The following is a 22,094-nucleotide window of genomic DNA, read 5'->3' on the forward strand; positions in this document are numbered from 1 at the left end:
GTATTTGTTGATCTGCTGGCTTACAAATAAGAATGAATACTATGGAGGAAAATTCAACATTAAAATGTTAAAATTTCTAAATGCTGTTATGAAATGAAAGATGAACATGCTGATATTTTATTTTTAAAATCTTGATATGCATTGTTTTCATTTTTATGGAGAATTCTGGGAACACAGTTTAGGTGCAAATACTGATACCTTAAGTTATTATGCTGTGAACAGATTTCAACCACCCAAGTCTTAACTGTCCTATAAGAAGTAGTAAGAGACATATCTAACATATAGAAGGTTATAAAAAATTGTACCTGATAATCCCATATTTTAACAAGACGGTCATCTGCACCTGAAATGAGGTATGGTTTGTCCCCACCACTGTAGTAATCAATGCAATTCACGCCTTTCTCATGTCCTTCCAGAGTGAAGTTTGGTGACGAAGAGCCCAACTGCCACACCTTCAGAGAGCAACAGCATCTGCCAGTCAGTGTGGGGCCTTGCTTTTCAAAAGGCAAATCCACCACATTTCTGACATATTATGTAAAATGCCAAAGCCCAGAAGAGAACAGCTATGAAATTTTATTTTTAAACCTGTTTGGTTTCTGTTCTTTCTCATTTTACTTGAATTTTCAGGGGGTGAAATCACTATGGTGTTCTCTAAAAGAAGCACCAATTTCCAGGCTTTATCTCTAGAGATTATAACTCAGTCAATCCACAGTGAAGTCCAGGAATCTAAGTGTTTAAGACTTTGAGAAATACTACTTGAAGGGTATGAAATTATTTTATTAGAGATTTAATATACAGCTCATGAAAGCGATTTAGTAAGATATATTCAAAGTGGCTGGGCATGGTGGCTCACACCTGTAATCCCAGCACTTTAGGAGGCCCAGATGGAAGGATCACTTGAGCCCAAGAGCTCAAGATCAACCTGGGCAACACAGCAAGACCTCATCTCTACAAAAAAGTAAAAAATTAGCTGGCCATGATGGCACACGCATGTAGTCCTAAAAACTTGGGAGGCTAAGCCAGGAGGATCGGTTCAGCCCAAAAATTTGAGGTTGCAATGAACTGTGATCACGCCACTGCACTCCAGCCTAGGCAACAGCGACCGTAACTCAAAAATATATAAATACATACATAAAAATAAAGATATATTAAAAGGAGATAATTACTGCTTAATTAAAAATTTAAAGGGTAGAAAATGGTTAAAAATTACCACAGCACAGGATTAACCTTTATCTTTACAAATATTTACTGAGTGCCTACCATATGGGGGGCCCTGTGGGAAGTATAAAGATGTGTAACAAATGTTTATCAGTTACTGTATAAAATAAACTTTACTGGAACTGAAGACAATTCTTGTTCTCAAGATAAACCTAATTTAGTAAAAAAGCTTAAAACTAATTTCAAACTTAATCTATGTTAAAAACAAAGATGTAATGCTGATTGAATGGTAGAAAAAAAAAGAAAAATAAAATAAAAAAAAGCAAGGATAATCCAATGAAAGGCAAAATAACTAAGGTCAAAACCCTAAGATATTTGGACACATAACATTTTACATAAAGGAAAACTAATAACAGTGCTACATAGGTAAAAGCAAACGTGTAATTAACAAAAGTTAATTTAAGTCTATGCATATGGAACTATTTTAAATATTATGATTTAAAAAAGGAGCATCATTGCACTCACTGCAACATGTATTAAGCATCTAGGACAGGTAAGGCGCTTTGCTGTTTGCTACTTAATGTATGGGAGAAGCGACTGACACATAGTTTCTACCCTTCAAATCCAGCATTTCAGGGGAGAAAGATTTCCAAAAAGATGTAATTATAATTTAATCTGAGAAAGGCTGAAACAGAGGCAAAAAGCAGTGGAAGAAATGGGATAAGCATAACTTCCTTTGTCTAGAGGTGAAGTGGATGTCTGACAAGAGCTCCTCAAGAGTAAATATTTGTGCAAAGCCTTAAAAGCTGAGTAGTTCTCTGGAGGAAAATATATCAAAACAGGAAAACAAAGAGAACTGCAGGCAGAGGGAACAGTTCAATAAAGTAAGGTTTTGTGAACATTCATGGCCTCTCTAGAGGATGGTGAGCAGACAGTAGGAGATGTCGCATAATAATAGCCCAGGCTAGTCTTGAAAATCCTTGTATTCCACACTAAGGCATTTGGACTTTATCCTTAGATCAGAAACTGACAAGATGCAATCTGTGTTTTAGAAAGTTAACAGATAGCAGTGTGGTGAAATGCAGTAAGAAAGACAGAATAGAGGCATATGGAATTTAAATGTAAAATAGATGAACAATGAGCAGAAGTCAATAATGAATACACTAAAAGGAGAGCAAAGTAGTAACCTAGAAAAGATACTGGCATTTTCTTATCCTGGGTTTCCAAAGGCTAAAAAATTTTTATAACATGCTGCTTCCACAACGAAAAATGTTCCTTCATTAAGAGCACTGAGTTGCCACAATATTTTTCTAAATAGCGCATGTCCTTTAGATTAAAATGAGAAGTCCTATTTTGACTTCAAAATAGGCTTTTGAGAAAAACTTTTAAGATGGGTAAATTTCTGGCCAGTCAACAGTAAAACACTTAAGGCAAGTATAGTTCACTAATAATGATAACTGACACACATGTGAACACCCTACCTTGATAGTCCTGTCCAAAGAGGCACTGGCAAACTGGTTATTATCTTTGGGGTTGATCACAATCTGCATGACATAATGGGTGTGTCCTTCAAACACTTGCGAGCAAGACCATTTTTTATCCCAGTCCCAGAGCTTAATAAGCATGTCATCTAGGCCAAACGAAAGTCTCAGGTTAGTTTTAATTTCTGTATTTTTTTACTTCGGAACTAAGACACAGTCTTCAGGGGAAGCAAACCTAACACAAATCACATAATCCACTACTTACAGAAATAGAATCAAAACCGAACAGAGTTTTCAAAATGCTTATTTATCTTAAAAATACATTTAACTCTCTATAGAAAAGTGGAGATAAAATAGATTAAAAATAGCAAATATAAAAATTTTGTGAAAAAACTTAAAAATTCAGTGGGCGTTAAAGAATGACAAAAGAGTAATAAAAATCTGATTAGAATCTAAGCATGACTGAATAGTGATAGCAATGACTATGTAGAGAACAAGCATTTGCCCTGACAAGACTTGTTTTTAAAAAGTTTTTAATTAGTTCTCAATTTTTAGTTTAGAAACATTTCAAAGAGCTATTACCAATTCAGTGCTACTTCTTTTACCAGTCCTCCAAGAGGTCTACTGTTTATCCATAATATCAAGGACCAAACTAGTTTAAATACAAAGATTCAACTGACTAGGGTCTATGGCAATCTGCCAAAAACTCACTCATCAATATGTAAATGACCTTTCTGTTCAGATGTTTAAACATCTAAACTTGCAGGTCTTCTCTGACAGGAATTGGAGCAATCATTACACAAATCCTAAGTACAGTTGATATTTCATTAAAGTACAAACACAAGCAGCATCAATAGCACAGTAATGGATCTAAATAGTTTAAAGGCTGCTTGGAATTCGAATTCTATTTGTAACAGCGGTTAAAGAATAGCATGTCTCAGTGAATGAAAATGAATTACCCAAAGAGACGCACATGACCAAAAGAGGTCATCTCTTACCACTGCTAGTTAGAATGAAAGGCTGGGTTGGATGAACAGCAATACAGCGAATGTAGTCTGAGTGTGCTTCAAACATATGAACTCTCTCCAGAGTATTGTAATTGAACACTCTAATCTGCATGTCATCCTAGAAACAGAAATTTTAAAACCATCATCTCTATTATCAATTATACAAAAAATGATTACAGGCTCAAGAAATGAAGTCTATGCTGCAAAACATTGCTGAAATTAACGAAACAAATTGGGAATCAAAATCCTGCAACTAATTTACATAATCATTGACCAACTCAGAAAATGGGAATAGAGATTCATATTAATTACTTACTGCTCCTGTCACAACCCAATTCTTCCTTGCAACAAACTTTGCAGCTCGAACAGGAAGATCACATACTTCAAATGTCTTCACCAGTGTCTAAAATGTAACAAGAATACACAAACTCAGCGATAAGAAAATAACCACAAAATCTACTCTGCTATATTTCAAACATCTAATTTTTTAGATCACTTCTCATTTTAATATATTCTGAGGCTTAAAATATGAAAGCTTAACATTTAAATTTTTTAACAAGACCAATTGTCTTTTAGTAAATTCAAAATTAAAACACTTTTTAAAAACAAGAGAAAGTAAATGTCCACAAGATGATAGATATTCCAGATCCTCTGTGATCCAGCCCTTCCCTCCCTTTTCCAGCCTCACCTTTGGCTACTCCCAGCCTCATCTCTCCTCCTATTCCCTCTGCCTTGAAAACCCACCCATGGAAACTTGTACTTCCCTTTCATAATGCAGCACCTCATAATTATGTTTAGTGCCAATCTTTCCCGCCAAGCTCTCCGAAGGCAGTAATATTTTTCACACTATATGCAGAAGATAGAAGAGTGGCTGGCACACAGTTAGTATTTAATAAGTATTTGTTGAATGAATTAGCTCTTAGTTTTTCTTTTCTCTTTTTTTTTTTTTTGAGACAGTCTCACTCTGTCGCCCAGGCTAAAGTGCAGTACAGTGCCACAATCTCAGCTCACTGCAACTTCTGCCTCTTAGGTTCAGGTGTGCACCACCATGCCCAGTGAATTTTTGTATTTTTAGTACAGATGGGGTTTCACCATGTTGGCGAGGGTAGTCTCGAACTCCTGGCCTTCACCTGCCTCAGCCTCCCAAGTGCTGGGATTACAGGCATGAGCCACTGCACCCAGTCAGTCTTTTTGAAATTGAAATCCATAAAAGTGACTCATGAACAAGATATAATTCTTTCGCATGCTTTAGCAATATGATTCCATATAAATGTTATTTCTTTTGAGTAAAATATGAAAACACAGTGATTTATTTGTTCCTCCGAGCTGCTCAGAATGGAATTATACATATAGCATAAAGGTAGAAAACTAGGAGACCCTCCTAAAAAAAGGAGAGATAACGGTACCTCTTTGTCCTCCTTCTTTGATGCCTGTTCTTAAAATTCTGAAAGTCAAACTATCATTTTCCAGTCCTTTTTTGTATCAGAGGGCAAAAATGAAATAACTAAGAAACACAATATAATCTTACTGACTCATTAACCATGTGCACCAAAAAAGTAATAGGGACTGGTTCATAAGAACTGTTGAGCCTACTCTGGCTTTTCAAGAAGAGTTCAACGATTCTTCAGGCAAAGGCTGAATGAAGAGGGACTTCAGCTCCAACATGTAGAATTACTACCAGCTGACTATGATACAGACACTGAGAGTAGACAGAGCATGCAATCTATAACACAGCAGAAAAATCCACAAAAGCTCATGAGGAGACAACAAACCCAGGGATCTGCTGAGCAGTAAAAATAAAGCAGATGCAGAACAAACAGCCAAGGTTCAAGACCATGTTAGGGGATATGACTGATGCAAATGAAGAGTAAGAAATGCTACATATGCAATACAGACAAATGCTCAATGTAGATTAGGAAAGTATGTCTAATGACTAATACTTACATGGTACTTTATAGGTTTCATTCACAATTTTATCTAATTTTATTTGATCTTTTTGATAATCCTGTGATGTAGGGAAGGCAATAATTTCATCCTCACTTTAGATTAATAAACAGAGGCTCAGCATGGTTAAAAGGCTTGCCTATGTAATTTAATCAGCGAGGTGGCTTCAAATCCTAAAATACTATGTTTTTTAAACCACTGCATGTACCAACTCAAAGAGTATGTAATATCTCCATATTTGAAATTCAAATACATCTGAATTTACTTCCAAAAACGTTTTTGGCTCTCTCAAGAATTTGCTCTCAATATAGGAGTGGTAAATAACTCCTGTTGGTGCTATAAACACAGGGGAAAAAACAGGGAGAACCAAAGACAGATCAATCATTGAACAAAGACTAACTGAGTATCTACTATGAGCCTGACAGTGTGTCAGGTAGTGCCCCATGCACTGGACCAACAGTGGGAAATAAGATGAGGGTAATCCTTGTCCTCACAGAACCTCCATTCTTGGAGAAAAGAAGGAAATTAAACGTCAAATTACCAATGAGATGAATTACGAAAGGGTATAGCAGATGATCCTGTTATATGGCACAAAAAGGTATAGATAGAAGAGAAAAAGGAGGCAAAGTGGAAATGCAGATAAAGCAGAGATATATTACAATAAAGCCTAGAGAAAGATAAGAAAAGTATGCCTGGGCTTTAGAACATAGGACAGTCAAGTGATAGAGCTGAGAGACAGGTAAATGTAGCTGATAAGAGAGAATCCCTAGGAATAATTAAGGAGAGAGAACACCAACATATCTGTTAAACATAAAATCAGAAATATTTTAAACATCTAAAGAACTAAACCACAAGGGGGAAAAAAATGGTTATTTGCATTAAAGCAAAAAGAATTCACAAGATCTGAAATTGCCAAGAACAGAAATTCTCAACTAGTGATAAGTGAAATGCGTATTATTCATTCATAGAACAAATAAATTATTGAGCACTTACTATGTGCGAGGTAATGTTACAGGCTCTGGGATACAGCAGAAAACAAAATGTTAATTTGTATAAAATGTCACTGACAGACTATGATATGGTTTGGATTTGCTTCCCTACCCGAATCTCATGTCAAATTAGAGGAAGGCCCTGGTGTGAGGTGATTGGATCATGGGGGTGGATTTCCCCCTTGCTGTTCTCGTGATAGTGACTTTTCATGAGACCTGATGGTTTAAAAGTGTGTGGCACTTCCCCCTTCACTCTCTCTCTCCTGCCGCCATGTGAAGAAGGTCTTACTTCCCCTTCCCTTGCTGCCAAGATTGTAAGTTTCCTAAGGCCTCCCAGTTGTGCTTCCTGTTAAGCCTGTGGAACTGTGAATCAATTAAACTCTTTCCTTCATAAATTACCCAGTCTTAGGTAGTTCCTTATAGCAGTATGAGAACAGTTTTATAAACCATCAGGTCTCATACAGGGTATGAGTTCAGTGTACAGACATTTTTGTTTCATTACAGTGAGTATAAAAGTGTAAAGGTGTTTTTAGGTTTACTTCTGGCTTTGGTTCCTTGATCCTATTTTGTCATTTTAAATTCCTCAAATGTCAATTTTACCTGGATTTCAAGAACTTAACTTTAGACACAAATGTACGGTATAGTGCTAACTATATGCTCTGTACTTTTAAATATAGACTAGGAAGACTGGAAAATATGAGATAAACTAATTTGAAGGATATGTTATTTACTCAGGTGAAAGAGAATGAGTCAAGCATCTAGGCAGACAATCTGTAAGATGTGTGTATAATCAAAAGCTGACTATAAATGTTTCCCTGATATAATCTACAATGCTGAAAGAAGTATCTGCATATCATTACACTGAACATTTAAGGGAAAAAATAAATTTTAAAATATCATTCTTAAGACACAATATTCACTGAATGGAAAATTAACAATTAAATACTTTAACAAGTGATCCTATAATAGCATCAGTTTTCTCAATTTCAAAAAAGAGCTAATACTACCTAAGTCAGAGTTGTTATTTAAATATTGTATATAACATACCCAGCACAGTTTCTCCTATAAACTATCCCTTCATACATGTTAGTTCCTTCATATTTAAAATACTGTGTACCAATTTGAGAAAGCAGTTTGCATATAGCTTCTAGATTCTGTTATTTCTTCTCTTTCATTATAAAAACAGTTTAACATAGTATTTTATTTCTAATAAAGTCTTGAAAAATTCCTACCTGTGTTTCATGATTCCAAACACACACACTGCCATTGTAAAGACTTGCCAACATCCATGGCTCTGTAGGATGCAAATCCACACTCTTAACTCGATCAGATCTAGCAGTTAGCTTTCTTTTGATATCAAGTCGCAGAGGCTAAAAAGAAACATTAAAAACAGTGCATTAACAGGCCTATAAAACAATCAGTTACTACTTTGCTAAGTTGTTGACACAGTTTCAAGTCTAAGCACCTATTTCTTCACTCACACATACAAAAAAAATCAGAATATTTAACATTTTTAGATTTATAGCAGCAGTCTTCAAACTTTTTGCTCTAAGGATTCCTTTAGTCTTTACAAATTTTGAGGACCCCAAAGAGCTTTTGTTCATGTGAGTTTTATCTGTTGATATGTTACCATGTTAAAAATTAAACCCGACAACTTTATGTATAATTCATTTCCAGCTAACAAAAATAGATCTAGTAAATGTTAACTAAAATAACATGTTTTAATGAAAAATAACTGTTTTCAAAAAAAATTAAGAAAAGCGGCCGTAGTTTACATTTTTGCGAAACTCTTTACAATCTCACTTAACAGAAGAGAGTTTCTCATATCTGCTTCTGCCTTCAATATGTTGTGATATGTTATTTTGGTTAATGTATACAAAATAATGCCTAGTCTCACAGATACCTAGTTGGAAAATGAGGAGTATCTTAATAGGTTTTTCAAGTAATAAGATGTTATTCTTCAAAATTCAAGAAGTAGTAGTTTCTTAAAGGTTACTTGCAACGTAAAATCTGAAACCATATCAATAAGCTGTTTATACTTTGTTACATTAAAATCCATTGATTTAGTCCATACTTTGAATGGATCTTTCTCTTGTGCATGTTTTTGTAACATTAAGCATTGGTCATTTGGAAAATGCCAGTTCACTGAATTATGCACATCTTCTAGATGCTGACATCATCATTATACTTTATTAAAAAATTACATTCACTAATTTCACCACCTACTTCAACTGATAAGCCTTTAACCATTGGAAATCCATCAAGTTCAGAGTTTTTCAAAGTTCCAATTTTCACTTGAAAGCTTTAATTTTATCATTGGCAACAATACAGGGACCAGCCAACCTCTTTCAGAGGTTTTTTAAAAATGTCGACCAAATATTCAAGTCTGAATAAGCAGAGTTTCTCAGTCATTGTTTCAAGTAAAGCTTATGACTTAAAACAGTACAAGTGCTTTTCTTTGAGACAACCACCATACTTCACTATGCAGTAGAATTGATTTATGCATACTCTCCATTTCACCAAACAAAATTTAAAAGATGCAAACTGAAGTGTGAAGCGGTAATAAAATTTTTACTGTTTCATCAATGACATTCTTAAGTGAAACTGGCTTTTAAAAAATTGTGTAACAACGAAGAATATACTGTCAGTACAATTTGGTGTCCCTTCACTAGCAGTTTTAACTTCCATTACTTTTACACCATCAGTGCAAATATGAACATTTTGAAAGTTGTCAATAGAGTCTCACCGTTAAGAAAACAGTTTTAAAACTGTGGACCTCCTAAAAGAGTATTAGGGACTCTTAAGAAATCCCAGACCACATTTCGAGAAGCTCTGGTTCATAGAATTACCTAGGAAATAAATTTTAAATATTCACAAATCACAATTTTGTGCCCCGGTCAATAGTGTCATATCAGAAAATATTCTGAAGAAGTGTTATTCATGAAGTCTTAGTAACCCTAAAGCATAATATTAAATTAAGTTCTTTGGAGAAAAGTGGTAGATTTATCTTGGGAAAATATTAGTAAGTGCTAGGTAATGTAATATGTGATCAATAAAGGTTATATCCCTGTGCATGATGGCCTCTGGTGTCAAATGGGAATGTTGGTAATATTTTAATGGATTTAAATTACAGAAACTTAATGAAAATTGGAACAATTTAAAACAAAAACATTCTCTCAAGTCAGAAGATACTAATAGTTTATAATAGCCTTTTTCCAGCCAAATCTTCCTTTGAACTACAGAAAAGACAATGATTTGAATAACTATTTTCTCCATTCTCAAAAAAAATGCCACTGTAGGAGAAAAGTTAATTCATTATATACAATTATATCTTAGAGCAATGGGCTTCTCTCTAGGAGGCATGCTGTGAAAAGACTGATTTAAAATACACTTCCCCTTCAATAGGTCTTAAACACAACCTAAAAGTTCATTTGGCAAGTTGAGTTACTGTCAAATCTTTACTGCTGTGATATTTTATGATGATCGTAAGTGGGATAGAAATTTAAGGTTACTATTGAATATAAAAAGAAGAGCTAGCAGAGAAAATTTCCTAAAACACCTCAACGCTTTTATGCATCTTTTTGGGGAATCTCTATCAAATTTGGGTCACTGACTACTTCAAGTCTTGTTCTATCCACACCTCCTTCACTTTTAGCAACAACCCTTACCTCTTACTTTAAAAGATCAGAGTTCTCTGGCTCTTCTCTTCAATTTCTTCAAAAAATGTTTTCACTGTCATCAATCCCTTCCTCTCTATCTCCAATTTTCTTTTCTTTCTTTTTTTCTTTTTTTTTTGAGAGAGCGTCTTACTCTGTTGCCCAGGCTGGAGTGCAGTGGCACGATCTCGGCTTACCGCAATCTCTGCCTCCCAGGTTCAAGCAATTCTCCTACCTCAGCCTCCCGAGTAGCTGGGTACTGCAGACACCCGCCACCATGCCTGGCTTGTTTTTATATTTTTAGTAGAGACAGGGTTTCACCATATTGGTTAGGCTGGTCTCAAACTTCCGACCCCAGTTTTCTACTTTCAAATCATCATCTTCACATTCCTTGCTAGTTCAGAAAAACAAGGCTTTCTACTTTATCCATTTCTGAATTCTGCCCCATAAATTACTATCACAAATTTTAACTTCTTTTTAAATCTCTTCAGAGTCAATAGGTATGATGTATCTATTATGTACCAGGCAGGAACCATGGTGAGGGTTTACATACAAGCCAGCATATCTCACAATTTTCCTCCAGTAAAGAGGAAATTGTTAACATTATACTTTATTGTTATAAATTGTTAACTTGTAAACTGTTAACATTTTACTTTAAAACATTTTAAATTAATGATTACTGAGTAAAAGTGATGCTACGTAAGTGGAGCCAGAGAACTCTGAGCAACCCCAGTAAACCTCTAATACTCCCAAAGCACAAATCTCAGTTTAAAACAGAACAGGCAGCTGGGTGTGGTAGCTCACACCTGTAATCCCAGCACATTGGGAGGCTGAAGCAGGCAGATCACCTGAGGTCAGGAGCAAGACCATCCTGGCCAACATGGTGAAACCCCGTCTTTACTATAAATGAAAAAAAAAAAAAAACTTAGCTGGATGTGGTAGCACATGCCTGTAGTCCCAGCTAATCAGGAAGCTGAGGCTGGAAAATCGCTTGAACCTGGGAGGCAGGGGTTGCAGTGAGCTGAGATGGTGCCACTACATTCCACCCTGGAAGACAGAGCGAGACTCCGTTCTCAAAAAAAAAAAAAAAAAAAAAGTGTGATAATATTTCTCTTAACAGTTAAGTGATTATTTTGAATAAGAAAATGTACTAGATACTTTGGGACAAAGATGACTAGGATGCTCACACTGTATTCTCAACTCTAAATGTCTCCCTCCATCTTCCAAAAGCTGGATTTAGGAGTCAGCTTAAATGCCACTGCCACCAGTAAGATCTTTCTAGTTACCCTAGCCTGAAGCATTCTTTCCTAGGGAATCCTATAGGATTTCATTTTAACTGTTCATGGTACACTTGTGTACACATATTTTCTTGCTTTCTAGACTAGATGCTCCTTAAAAGCAGGGTCATTTCTTATACGTATCTTTATCTCCAGATCACCTTATATATTTGAGTATGGGGGTTTAAGTCATGATGGATTTATATTTCAGTTCCACCACTCATTTCAGATGCACAATATTGGGTAAATTTACTTAACCTCTCAAGTTTGACTTATATAAAACAGGGATATTATCTACCTCTTAGTGCTGTAAGAATTCAATTCAGAGTTAACCAGTTACAGCAGTGCTTGACCTACAGTAACCACCTCATAAACGTTTAACTCTCACAGCTGCTGTGAGAATTAGGCAGCCATGTTTAGCAAAGTGCATTGCACAGAGTAAATATTCTATGGTAAATGTGCAAATGAGTAAATTCACGTTTTTTATTTTCCACAAAGGATTTAAAATATATTAAAAACTGAAGGCAGTATTTCCTTATATAAATACATTGGTAAATGTAAAGACTGCAAAAGAAAATAAAATTAGGCAGATCCAACGGCCTTTTCCAAAAACGTCCATTACTGCAACCAAAGCAGACCCAAACTAGAGCAGGTAGTTAGTAATATGAAGTGCTCTAATTAAGAGGTTTGAGGACTTGTTCAGGGACTGTAACCTGGGTATCCAAGAAAGGTCATGGATGGTGCTAGCTTCAGTAGCACATATACTAAAATTGGAAGGATACAGAGATTAGTGTGGCCCCCGGGCAAGGACGACACACAAATCCCTGAAGCGTTCCATACCTTTTATGAAACAAATTAAAAAAAATAATAAAGTCCATGGGGGCGTAGTGGGGGGTGGTGGTGAAGAATGCATCGCATTTTATGCAAAAATGTTTGTTTCACTGTGCATTTTTTATGGGAGTATTCATAACTTTTTACTGTTTCCAGTTCCAACTTTGCCACAGCTAGCCTTATAGAAACTTAAAAAGATTTTTTAACTGAAGAGGAGGGACTTAATCCTTAGCGTCTTCAAGCTCCAAAATGTTTGATTCTGTGCTTCTTAAACAAGTTTTTCTTAAAGGCAGAAAAACGTTTAAATGTAAATTTCTTTCTTTTTGAGATGGAGTCTCGCCCTGTTGCCCAGACTGGAGGGCAGTGGCGCTGTCTCGCCTCACTGCAACCTCGGCTCCCCAGGTTCAAGCGATTCTCCTCCTGCCTTAGCCTCCTGAGAGCGGCTGGGATTGCAGGTGTGTGCCACCACGCCCGGCTAATTTTTTTTGGTATTTTTAATAGAGATAGAAGATATTCTTACACTATTATTTTCTTTCTTTATTATTATAACACTTGTGCAAACTATTTTAGGGCGTTTTTTAGGGTTATGGTGATAATAACAAAGTGCTCAAACAATTACTATCCTGACCAGCCACTGTATTTGCAAATGCATAAAAGCACGCCAGCCAGTGTTATACACAGCACCCACTTCCTCCCAACGCTGCTTCTCCCTGTCGAAACCTAAGAGCTGAGAAATCAAAGCATTTGAAATTCCATTTTGACCCCATATACATTTTTTTTGGCTTCTCTGCTTCAGTTTATATTTGCAGTCAGCACACACCATTCCTGGAATAAGGCCAACAGGAGTGGAGATTAACAGCCACCGTTTTAAAGGCAAATTAAAGTAGTTTTACCAAAGCCTCCTACAGAGTTCAACATTTTCGGCCTCCGTATTTCCCTACACCACCGATCCCGCTGCAGACTGCAGGAGCTCCGGCAAGCGCCACAAGCGCTAGGGGAGACAACCCCTCACCAGCAGGCACTGCCTCCCCAAATCATCCCGGCTCCCTGGGCCCCACCGCCTTCTCCCTTCCTGGAATCAAACTGGCTTAAAACCCTGCAAGGCCGGAGGCGGCGGCCCCAGCGGGAGCCCAGACCACTGCTTACCGCGGCCCTCAGTCCAGAAGCCCCAGGAATCGGCCGTAGCCTACCCCGTTCCCTTCTACGGGGAATGGACCTACCATGGCTGTGTTGGTCCGAGCCTGGGCACCCTCCTTTGTTACCGGCTACGCAAGCCTGAGAGAAACCCAGTGGCCCGCTGACCGTCAGACTGACTGACGTGGAACTTCCGGGAGCAGATTATCGCGAGAGTCAGAGGCCAGGACCGGAGCGCCTGCGCAAATGGCGCGCAGGACCGTCCTTTCCAAAGCCCCGCCCCAGTTTCCTAGGCAACGTGGCCGCTCAGATTGCGGAGAATGGACCTGGCACCGCCGGTAAGGCGGGATCTGGCCTAGACCACTGCTGGAAGGGTCCTGGGGCTACTGAACTTGGACCCTGACCAGAAGAAACGATGAGGAAAACGAAGTGCCTAATCCCCGCTGGACGCTAACTGCAGGGCAAGCTCCCCAGTGCTGGAGTTGTCTCGGAGGCCGAGAAGCGCTATAGGGCTTCCTCGGACTCTGGCCCTGAGGGCGAGGAACGGCGAGAGAAGGCGAAACGACACTCCAGTGTGTTCTGGAGGCCTGGTGCGAGGCCCAGGGAGTTCTGATTAAGGGCACTGATTAAGGCTGAGAGGAGGCGCGCCGGGAGCTTCCAGTTCTGGAGTCCTCGGGAAACTACAACTACCCAACCGTGTGTGTGTGTCACGGCAACTACCCAACTGTGTGTGTGTGTGTGTGTGTGTGTGTCTCTTGTTGAGCATCGGCTGTGTTATTCATTCAACAAATATTTATCAATCTTCAGCAGTGTGCTAGACATACTTACCTCTCAAATGTTCACATCAAACCTGAATTATCTCCGTTTAATGATGAGGAAACTAGGGCTCAAAGAAGATGTGTCCTAGCTAAGACTGTATAGTAAGTGATAGATAAAATCTCAAAGTTGGGCCTGGTGCGGTGGTTCATGCCTGTAATCCCAGCACTTGGGGAGGCCGAGGCGGGTGGATCACCTGAGGTCAGGAGTTCGAGACCAGCCTGGTCAACATGGTGAAACCCCGTCTCTACTAAAACCACAAGATTAGCTGGGCCTGGTGGCGGGCGCCTGTGATCCCAGCTGCTCCGGAGGCTGAGGCAGGAGAATAGCTTAGAACCCAAGAGGCGGAGGTTGCAGTGAACCAGGATCGTGCCACTGCACACCAGCCAGGGCAACAGAGCAAGACTCTTGTCTCAAAACAAAAAACCTCAACGTGGCCGGGCGCAGTGGCTCAAGCCTGTAATCCCAGCACTTTGGGAGGCCGAGGCGGGTGGATCACGAGGTCAAGAGATCGAGACCATCCTGGTCAACATGGTGAAACCCCGTCTCTACTAATACAAAAAAATTAGCTGGGCATGGTGGCGCGTGCCTGTAACCCCAGCTACTCAGGAGGCTGAGGCAGGAGTATTGCTGGAACCCAGGAGGCGGAGGTTGCGGTGAGCCAAGATCGCGCCATTGCACTCCAGCCTGGGTAACGAGAGCGAAACTCCGTCTCAAAAACAAACAAACAAACAAACAAAAAAAAAACCTCAACGTTTGTGCTCCTTTCACTACATGAAAATATCTTCTCATTAATGTGACTGAACTCTACAGTAAAAAGCCTGTGCTATAGGGGTTGCACAATAAAGTTTGAGAACATTTGCCTACTGCACTTCACATCCCCTCTCGATCCTTTTTTTTTTTTTCAAAGAAAACACGTCGACCAAATAAAACTTGCCCTCTGGTTACACGTGCAAACGTGTATCTTTAACTTGGAGAAATCTTGAAGTCTTTTTAGACCTCCAGATTTTCAGAAAGGCAAAAAGAAAAATTATATATGTGTGTGTGTAGGTAACGCTAATCAGAGGGAGATTATTTTGCATGAAATTAATTGGCTTTGTAGAAGCCCTGAGCTAATGTGACTGTCTTCGTGGGCCTCAGTTTTTGTCATCTTAAAAAAAAAAAAAAGCTGCATATTTTCTAAAGATCCTTCCATTTTTTTCTTTTTTTGTGTTTCTTTGGCATTCAGTAGTGGAAAGAAGAGTCTCGAACTGGCTTTCAGTGGCAGCAGTGTGTTCTTATGTAAATGGAGACTAATAATTCTGATAATTGCATACTTTGCTTACTCTATGGAGTGACTGAGGATCCTGAGTTGAAAAAACTTATATGAACTATACCTAATTTGCTTGAATAATGGAACTTTCAATATTTCTAATTCTTGAATACTTTTGCACTCAAGAGACTATTTTTGGATTTGGCACAGTACTAAGTAATACAAAATAAAATGATGTGTCTCTATTAAGGGGCTCAGCTGGGAATACTTAAATCTTTGTATACTACTGGGCACCTAAGGGTCTACCTAGCTGGTGTTGTGGGCCTCAACCCCTAAGTGTCATGCTTACTTGGACTATATTTTTTCCATTTTTTCCACTGCAATTAGCCAAAATTAAGTCTTGCAATTGTAGAATGTAAATCCACTCTTTTAACCATTACATACTGAATCTGTTCTATATACAAAGCACCATACTAGGTGCTGCCTTATAATACTCATAAAATTTGGTGTTGGATTTTGGTTGAAATAAATTTTAAAGAAAATTCTCAAATAGGAACTAATACGTAAACATTACATATACGTGTGTAGTTCACTACATGTTCAACTGTGGGTTTAAAATAAAATCTTTTGTTTACTTGTTGGTTTAGAGGAGACTGGAGGGTTAGGAAAAATAGCCCTTGAGAAGAAAACAAATATAGACAAGCTTACCAAATTGGTAAAGAGTATCCCAAGAGGTTGACTGCAATTGACTAACAGATCTGAAAGTCTTACCTGGTCTATTTCTAGGATAGTTGTTTCAGCCCCGCCTTTTTGCAGGTGCTGGGAGAATTCCAAGTGGGAATTCAGGCTGCAGTGCCTCGGTAAGTACCCTATATACACCTTTCCCTTCCCACCCTACTTCTACCTCTTCTTAAGAAGTTGAGGAAATGAAAATAATTCCTTGAGAAAGAGTCAGGGTTTTTATCATTTTATTTGTAATTATTTATTTATTTTGAGATGGAGTCTCATGCTGTCACCCAGGCTGAAGTACAGTGGTGCCATCTTGGCTCATTGCAACCTCAACCTCCCGGGTTGAAGCCATTCTCCTGCCTCAGCCTCCCCAGTAGGTGGGACTACAGGTGCGCACCACCACGCCCAGCTGATTTTTGTATTTTTAGTAGAGATGGGGTTTCGCCATGTTGGCCAGGCTGGTCTCGAACTCCTGACCTTAGGTGATCTGCCTGCCTTGGCCTCCCAAAGTGCTGGGATTACAGGCATGAGCCACTGCACCCAGCCTTGTTTATTATTTTAAAATATACACGTGTCCTCACTTAGCCAAGTGGTAAGTACTAGCATGAATAAGAACCTAGTTTCTCCCTTCAAAGGGATTACAGTCTATAAGCAGGAAAGGTTATTTATGCACAAATAATTGAATATCAGGCAGAATATGAGTTCCCTAATGAGAGAAGTACCAATAAAATACTCTGAAGATAAAATATGCAGCTGAGGAGATAAGTTACATGAAGGAGGTAGAATCTGAGGTGGACTTAGAGGTGAAGAGTATGTGGTATGTTTGAGAACCAAAAAAGGTCCAATTTGTTTGGAGAATGGTATTCATTTAGAAGAACAGTGAGGGAGAAGGTTGAAGAGGAAGATTTGGGCTAGAACCTGAAGATTTATAAATCGGGAGGAATTGGGCTTTGGTTCAAGCAGTTGGGACTCATTGGGCCAGAAAAGAAACCTGTTTATATCTGTACTCCAGAAGATGTATCTTTTGTCGATGTGTATGACACATTGAAAGAAGTTGAAACAGAGGGACTATACAAGTCTGGTGGAAGTGAGTATGGAAATAACGGCAATAATGAAAAACTTTTATTAAATGACCACTAGGTACCTACCTGCCATTGGAATACTTACTTTGCAAGTCATAAAGTCATTCTAAAAGATAGGGATTATTTTCTTCAATTTATAGATGAAAAGCTGAGGCCTAAATTGATGAAGTAGTATACCTCATGCCACATTGCTCATGAATGACAGACCTGAGATGTGAACCTAAGTCATATTTAATGATATTAACACCTTTTTTACTGGATTGTAATTTCTCATTTTTTCCCTGAGAAGCTAGAATCAACTGGATACAAAAATTAGTTTGCTGAATTGAGTGAGTAGGAGGCATCCTATTACTTATGTTTCTGATCTAATGAACCCAGAAGAATATCTTTAATCAGAGGACGATGTGGAGACAGTGAATGACAGTGGAGCCAATGAAGGAACAATCAGAGAAAGAGATCAAGAAAGAAGAAAGAGTGAAAGAAAAAGTGGAGTCAGTGAAGGAACAATCAGAATTAGGGACCCAGAATAACTGTCACAGAAGGAAAAGAAAGGGAAAATGTAACCGGGTGACTAGCATCTTGATAGTTTTGGGGAATTTAAGGAGGCTTAGTAGTTGCAAAAACTATTGCCAATGAATTAAATGATTATGAGGACACTAGTAGCTTTCAAAAAAGTTGAGTTATTCTAGGGGAAGCAAGTTTACAAAGGGTTTAGAAATTATTGGATGAAAAAAAAGTGGAGGTCATCAGTATAAACTATTTTACCAAGAGATTATTGAAGAAAGGCAAATGTCGGTGTGAGACATGTCTCACTGTAAGTGGGTTGACTGTTTCTGCATTTAGGGCATGCTTGATTTAATTATGATAGTGCTCCAAATGGATGCAGGTCACTAAATGGACCTTTGCTGTGTGAGTAGGAACTAACCAGGTAAATGTCAAGAGAGTCTATCTAGAGCATTTGACTTTTCCAGAGAGCTAAGAATAGTTTAGCATGCCTGGGCCAGAGAGTAAGAAGCGGGAGGATTGAGAAATAGTATAAAAAGATAAATGAGGTTCAGATTCTGAAGGTCTATGATAGCCAGTTAAAGGAGTCTGGACTTTAAACTGCAGGCTCTTGGGAACCATTGAAGAATGTTAAGTAGGGTAATCTTCATGCTCCATTACTGATTCATCATCGCATGTCAGTTACTTTTTCTATTAGAGGAAATGTTAAGATTATCAGCTGAATTTTTGTATGAAGTGAATGAAAGAGAAAGTTTTGATCACTTAGTCAAATAGCAGCCATCAGCAGACTAAATTGAGTTGGAGAATCACTGAACTGTCTTCCAAGAAAAATGGAGTTTGTGGTTGCCTAACACTTAAAGGCTAATGTTGAACTGATTACAATAGCATTGACCAACCACAGTGTGCTGTACACTTCATATGACTACCTTCTAAACATTTAAAATTTGTTAAATTTACTCCATGGGAGTTTGATGTAGGATTCTAGATGCAGAAGATGTTCACTTTTGTTTACCTAAAAGTGTAAAAATCCAGATTATTTGTAATGTGTTTGACTTGTGTGTGATTTTACCTTAAAAATTACATTAACCTTATGTTTCTCTAATGAACATTTTTAGAGGAGTCAGAGTTTAAAGTGAGCTTTGAATGAAACAAAGAAGGTGATTTCATAGATGGGAATTGCTAGACATTATAAATATGGCAGTAGAGTTTGGGGAGTTTGTTAGTGACCTCCACAGTGCTCCACCTGAGGATTCATTCTGTACCCAACTCTTCACTCATGGGGTATAGACCCCATGATAAGTCATGACCAGTGGGCTCTGGGTACTTCTCTCCACCAGGGTTGTCAGGTGAAGTGAATCTCTGGGTCTTAGTTTCGTTACCTATGGACAGCATTAGCTCCAAAGTCTCTTCCTGTTCTAAGCTTTTTTATACTTCGTTACCTATGGACAGCATTAGCTCCAAAGTCTCTTCCTGTTCTAAGCTGTTTTATACTTTTGAGTCTGTGATTCTGTGTTCTTGTCAATTGAAGTGGATGAGAGGAGTGGCTGCAGGATTTTTTTTTTTTTTTTTTTTTTGAGAAGGAGTCTTGCTCTGTCACCAGGCTGGAGTGCAGTGGCGCAATTTCGGCTCACTGCAGCCTCTGCCTCCTGGGTTCAAGCGATTCTTCCGCCTCGGCCTCCCGAGTAACTAGGACCATAAGCGCGTGCCACCACGCCCGGCTAATTTTTTTGTATTTTTAGTAGAGACGGGGTTTCACCATGTTGGCCAGAATGGCCTCGATCTCTTGACCTCCTGATCTGCCCGCCTCCGCCTCCGCCTCCGCCTCCGCCTCCCAAAGTGCTGAGATTACAGGCGTGAGCCGCCGCGCCCGGCCAGGATGCTTTAATGGACATTTGTCTTTGCTTAATTCATGTGCCAGTGTAGTAGCTTTTCCCACTTATTTCATAGCATGCATTGTTCTTTTTTCTCTGGAAGCCACCTTCCATCGGCAAATTTTTGTTGAGATTTCATTATGCTTAGAACAATGCTCTATAAACCTGGGGCTCCTGGGGCTCGGGACAAGGAGCCTGGTATACATGAGGGGACAAGAAATCGAGGCCCAAGTGTGCCTGGTATGTAGAATTCCCGGTGAACATTCTCTCAACTAGTGTTTAACTTTCTAGAAAAAAGATTTCACAAAGTTTTATATAAGCAAGTTGATAGGTTTAGAGTAATTATGTTTCCCTAAGAATTATGTCCTTGCAAGTGACAGTGCTGCATATAAATAAATGAATAATAATGATGAATAGCCTGACTATCTGGCATATAGCAGTTACCTTTTAATTAATTGAAAAAATTAATGTAAAAGTGAAATATCTGGAGTGACAAGGCACTGCATAGTGCAATTTTCATCAAATTGCTTTATTCCTCTTTCTTCTACAGAATTTGTCAGTTCAAGTTGATCTAAGGGCATTACTGAATTTGAATTCAAATGTAGTTCAAGTCCCAAGGTTTGAAAATGAAGACATTGGGCTCTGAACTCATGATATGCTTTTGTATCTGAAGATAATAATCCGAAACATACTGAGTGGCACTATGACAGGACTTCTCATTCGATTTCAAAGCAACTTCACATTGATAGTGTTTTATATATTCACTAAAATCCAAATAAAGCTATCGTCTCTAGGAAGAAGAAATTGTTCCTTTAGCTTAATATAGCCATTCTTTGGTGCATCTGACACTGACAATGAATATAGACACAACTTTATCCTAAAAGGGTTTATTTATGAAGTGTAAGATTCACTTTATAGACATACGTATTGATAGGTGAACAGACACAAAGTCAATATCGGAAAAAGGTAGAAGATTACAAGTGATTTTATTTGTATTTTATATTTTTCTATTATAAATATAACTATGTAACAAATGAAGTTATTTTAAGCAAACATAAAGTGTACCAAAGGAGCTTGCCATTTTGAAGAAAGCTTATTTTAAATCTGACTATAGCAAAGAAATACCTCTTATTTTCTGTGTAAATCTAGATTCTCATTTTATAAAGCCCCCTAGGGTGCAACAAAATGATACAGTCATAATCAGGAATGAACAGTCCACCAAAAAAGAATATGCAATTTCTGTCTCAGTATTTCAAGGGAATTCAGAACTAGGTTCTGAGAGAAAAAAATGGATTTTATGGTAAGGGGTATGCCTGGTAGAACTAGACAAGAAAGCAACATTATTGGAAGGTTTAAAGTTGAAAGGAGAATCGTAAGGCAGATGATCTGGGAGCAGAAGGATGAGAGCTGTTAAGGATCCTGGTGGAAGAAGGGCTATAAGCAGGGCTCATATTCAGTTATATGTACTAGCATTGCCAATATATGTGTTAAAATATGGAAATACTTGTTGCTAAATAGACTCTGCCTTGAATATCTGCATTATCCTAGTGGCTCAGGTTCCTCCCCGGGGCTTCTCCACAATCCAGCCACTAAAGTGATTAATAATTTATACCACAGGGGGCCCCCAGGATTCTGATCCTATGCAGCAGCCAGCATCTGGACTTACATTAGGTGTCTTTTCTGATTGATGTGTGCTGGTACTTACCATTATTAAATATTCTGAATGTCAACCCTGCTGGTAAGGGATAAGGAACTGGTCCTTGATGGACCAAATGATGAGGAGTCAAAGAAAGGAGAAAGCAGGTATTTTCCACCAACAAGCTATATTCACAGCAGGGAACATTTTAAGGTAGGCCTGGGTGGTCTGTGTCAGCCACCTCCCACCTGTCAGTTACTCTCTCACCCCTTTTCACCAACTTTGTGTGCCATGGCAGGGCCTTGTTCTATAACTTCCTCAAACATGGATCTGATTAGCTTCTGACCTTAACCATTACTCTTAAAATGCAATCAATGTGGATTTTTCAAGCCTCTCCCAGAGTGTTTAGAACTTTATAGGGGATCACAGACTAAGAACAGGGACAAAATGCATTCTTGAGTGGCACTCTTTGTTGTTGTGAATTCTAGGTTAGTGCTAATTTTCTTTGACCACATTAAACCTGTATCGGTCTACCCTTTTCCAACTTGCTGTTAAGCAGTCTACTGTCAGTTGCTCCTTTGAAGGGAATTTTCTCTTTGACTGTTTTAAGATTTTCTCTTTGTCTTAGGTTCCTGCACTTTCATAACCAGTTATCTAAGCATGCATTTCATTCTTTTCTGCATGGAATTGACTGAGTCTTAAATCTGTGAATTGGTGTCTTATCAGT

General features: G+C 38.4%; 1 protein-coding gene, 1 long non-coding RNA gene and 1 other non-coding gene across 7 annotated transcripts in view; 2 read left to right on the top strand and 1 right to left on the bottom strand.

The window, feature by feature from the left end:
• The window catches only part of COPB2 (COPI coat complex subunit beta 2), a 46,844-nt gene extending 33,178 nt beyond the window's left edge, over window positions 1-13,666 (bottom strand). For all 5 annotated transcript variants that reach the window (XM_012451094.2, XM_012451092.2, XM_012451093.2 and 2 more), the window contains exons 1-6: window positions 13,564-13,666; window positions 7,812-7,949; window positions 3,963-4,049; window positions 3,638-3,764; window positions 2,640-2,788; window positions 306-452 (exon numbers count right to left, since the gene is read on the bottom strand). In XM_012451094.2, coding sequence (XP_012306517.1) covers window positions 306-452; window positions 2,640-2,788; window positions 3,638-3,764; window positions 3,963-4,049; window positions 7,812-7,949; window positions 13,564-13,566 — 651 coding nt within the window. In that variant the 5' untranslated portion in view covers window positions 13,567-13,666. The remainder of the gene's footprint in view (window positions 1-305; window positions 453-2,639; window positions 2,789-3,637; window positions 3,765-3,962; window positions 4,050-7,811; window positions 7,950-13,563) is intronic.
• LOC135275940 (U6 spliceosomal RNA) lies at window positions 12,253-12,356 on the top strand. Its single transcript, XR_010343527.1, has one exon. It is a non-coding gene; the product is annotated as a U6 spliceosomal RNA (small nuclear RNA).
• Window positions 13,667-13,817: 151 nt separating the features above from the next.
• Window positions 13,818-22,094, top strand: part of LOC135275855 (uncharacterized) — a 47,497-nt gene continuing 39,220 nt past the window's right edge. The window contains exon 1 of the long non-coding RNA XR_010343416.1: window positions 13,818-13,938. This is a non-coding gene — a long non-coding RNA (uncharacterized LOC135275855). The remainder of the gene's footprint in view (window positions 13,939-22,094) is intronic.

This window comes from Aotus nancymaae, unplaced genomic scaffold (assembly GCF_030222135.1).
Source record: "Aotus nancymaae isolate 86718 unplaced genomic scaffold, 86718_ANA_hifiasm-v0.15.2.pri h1tg000019l, whole genome shotgun sequence".
NCBI classification, from domain to species: Eukaryota; Metazoa; Chordata; class Mammalia; order Primates; family Aotidae; genus Aotus; species Aotus nancymaae.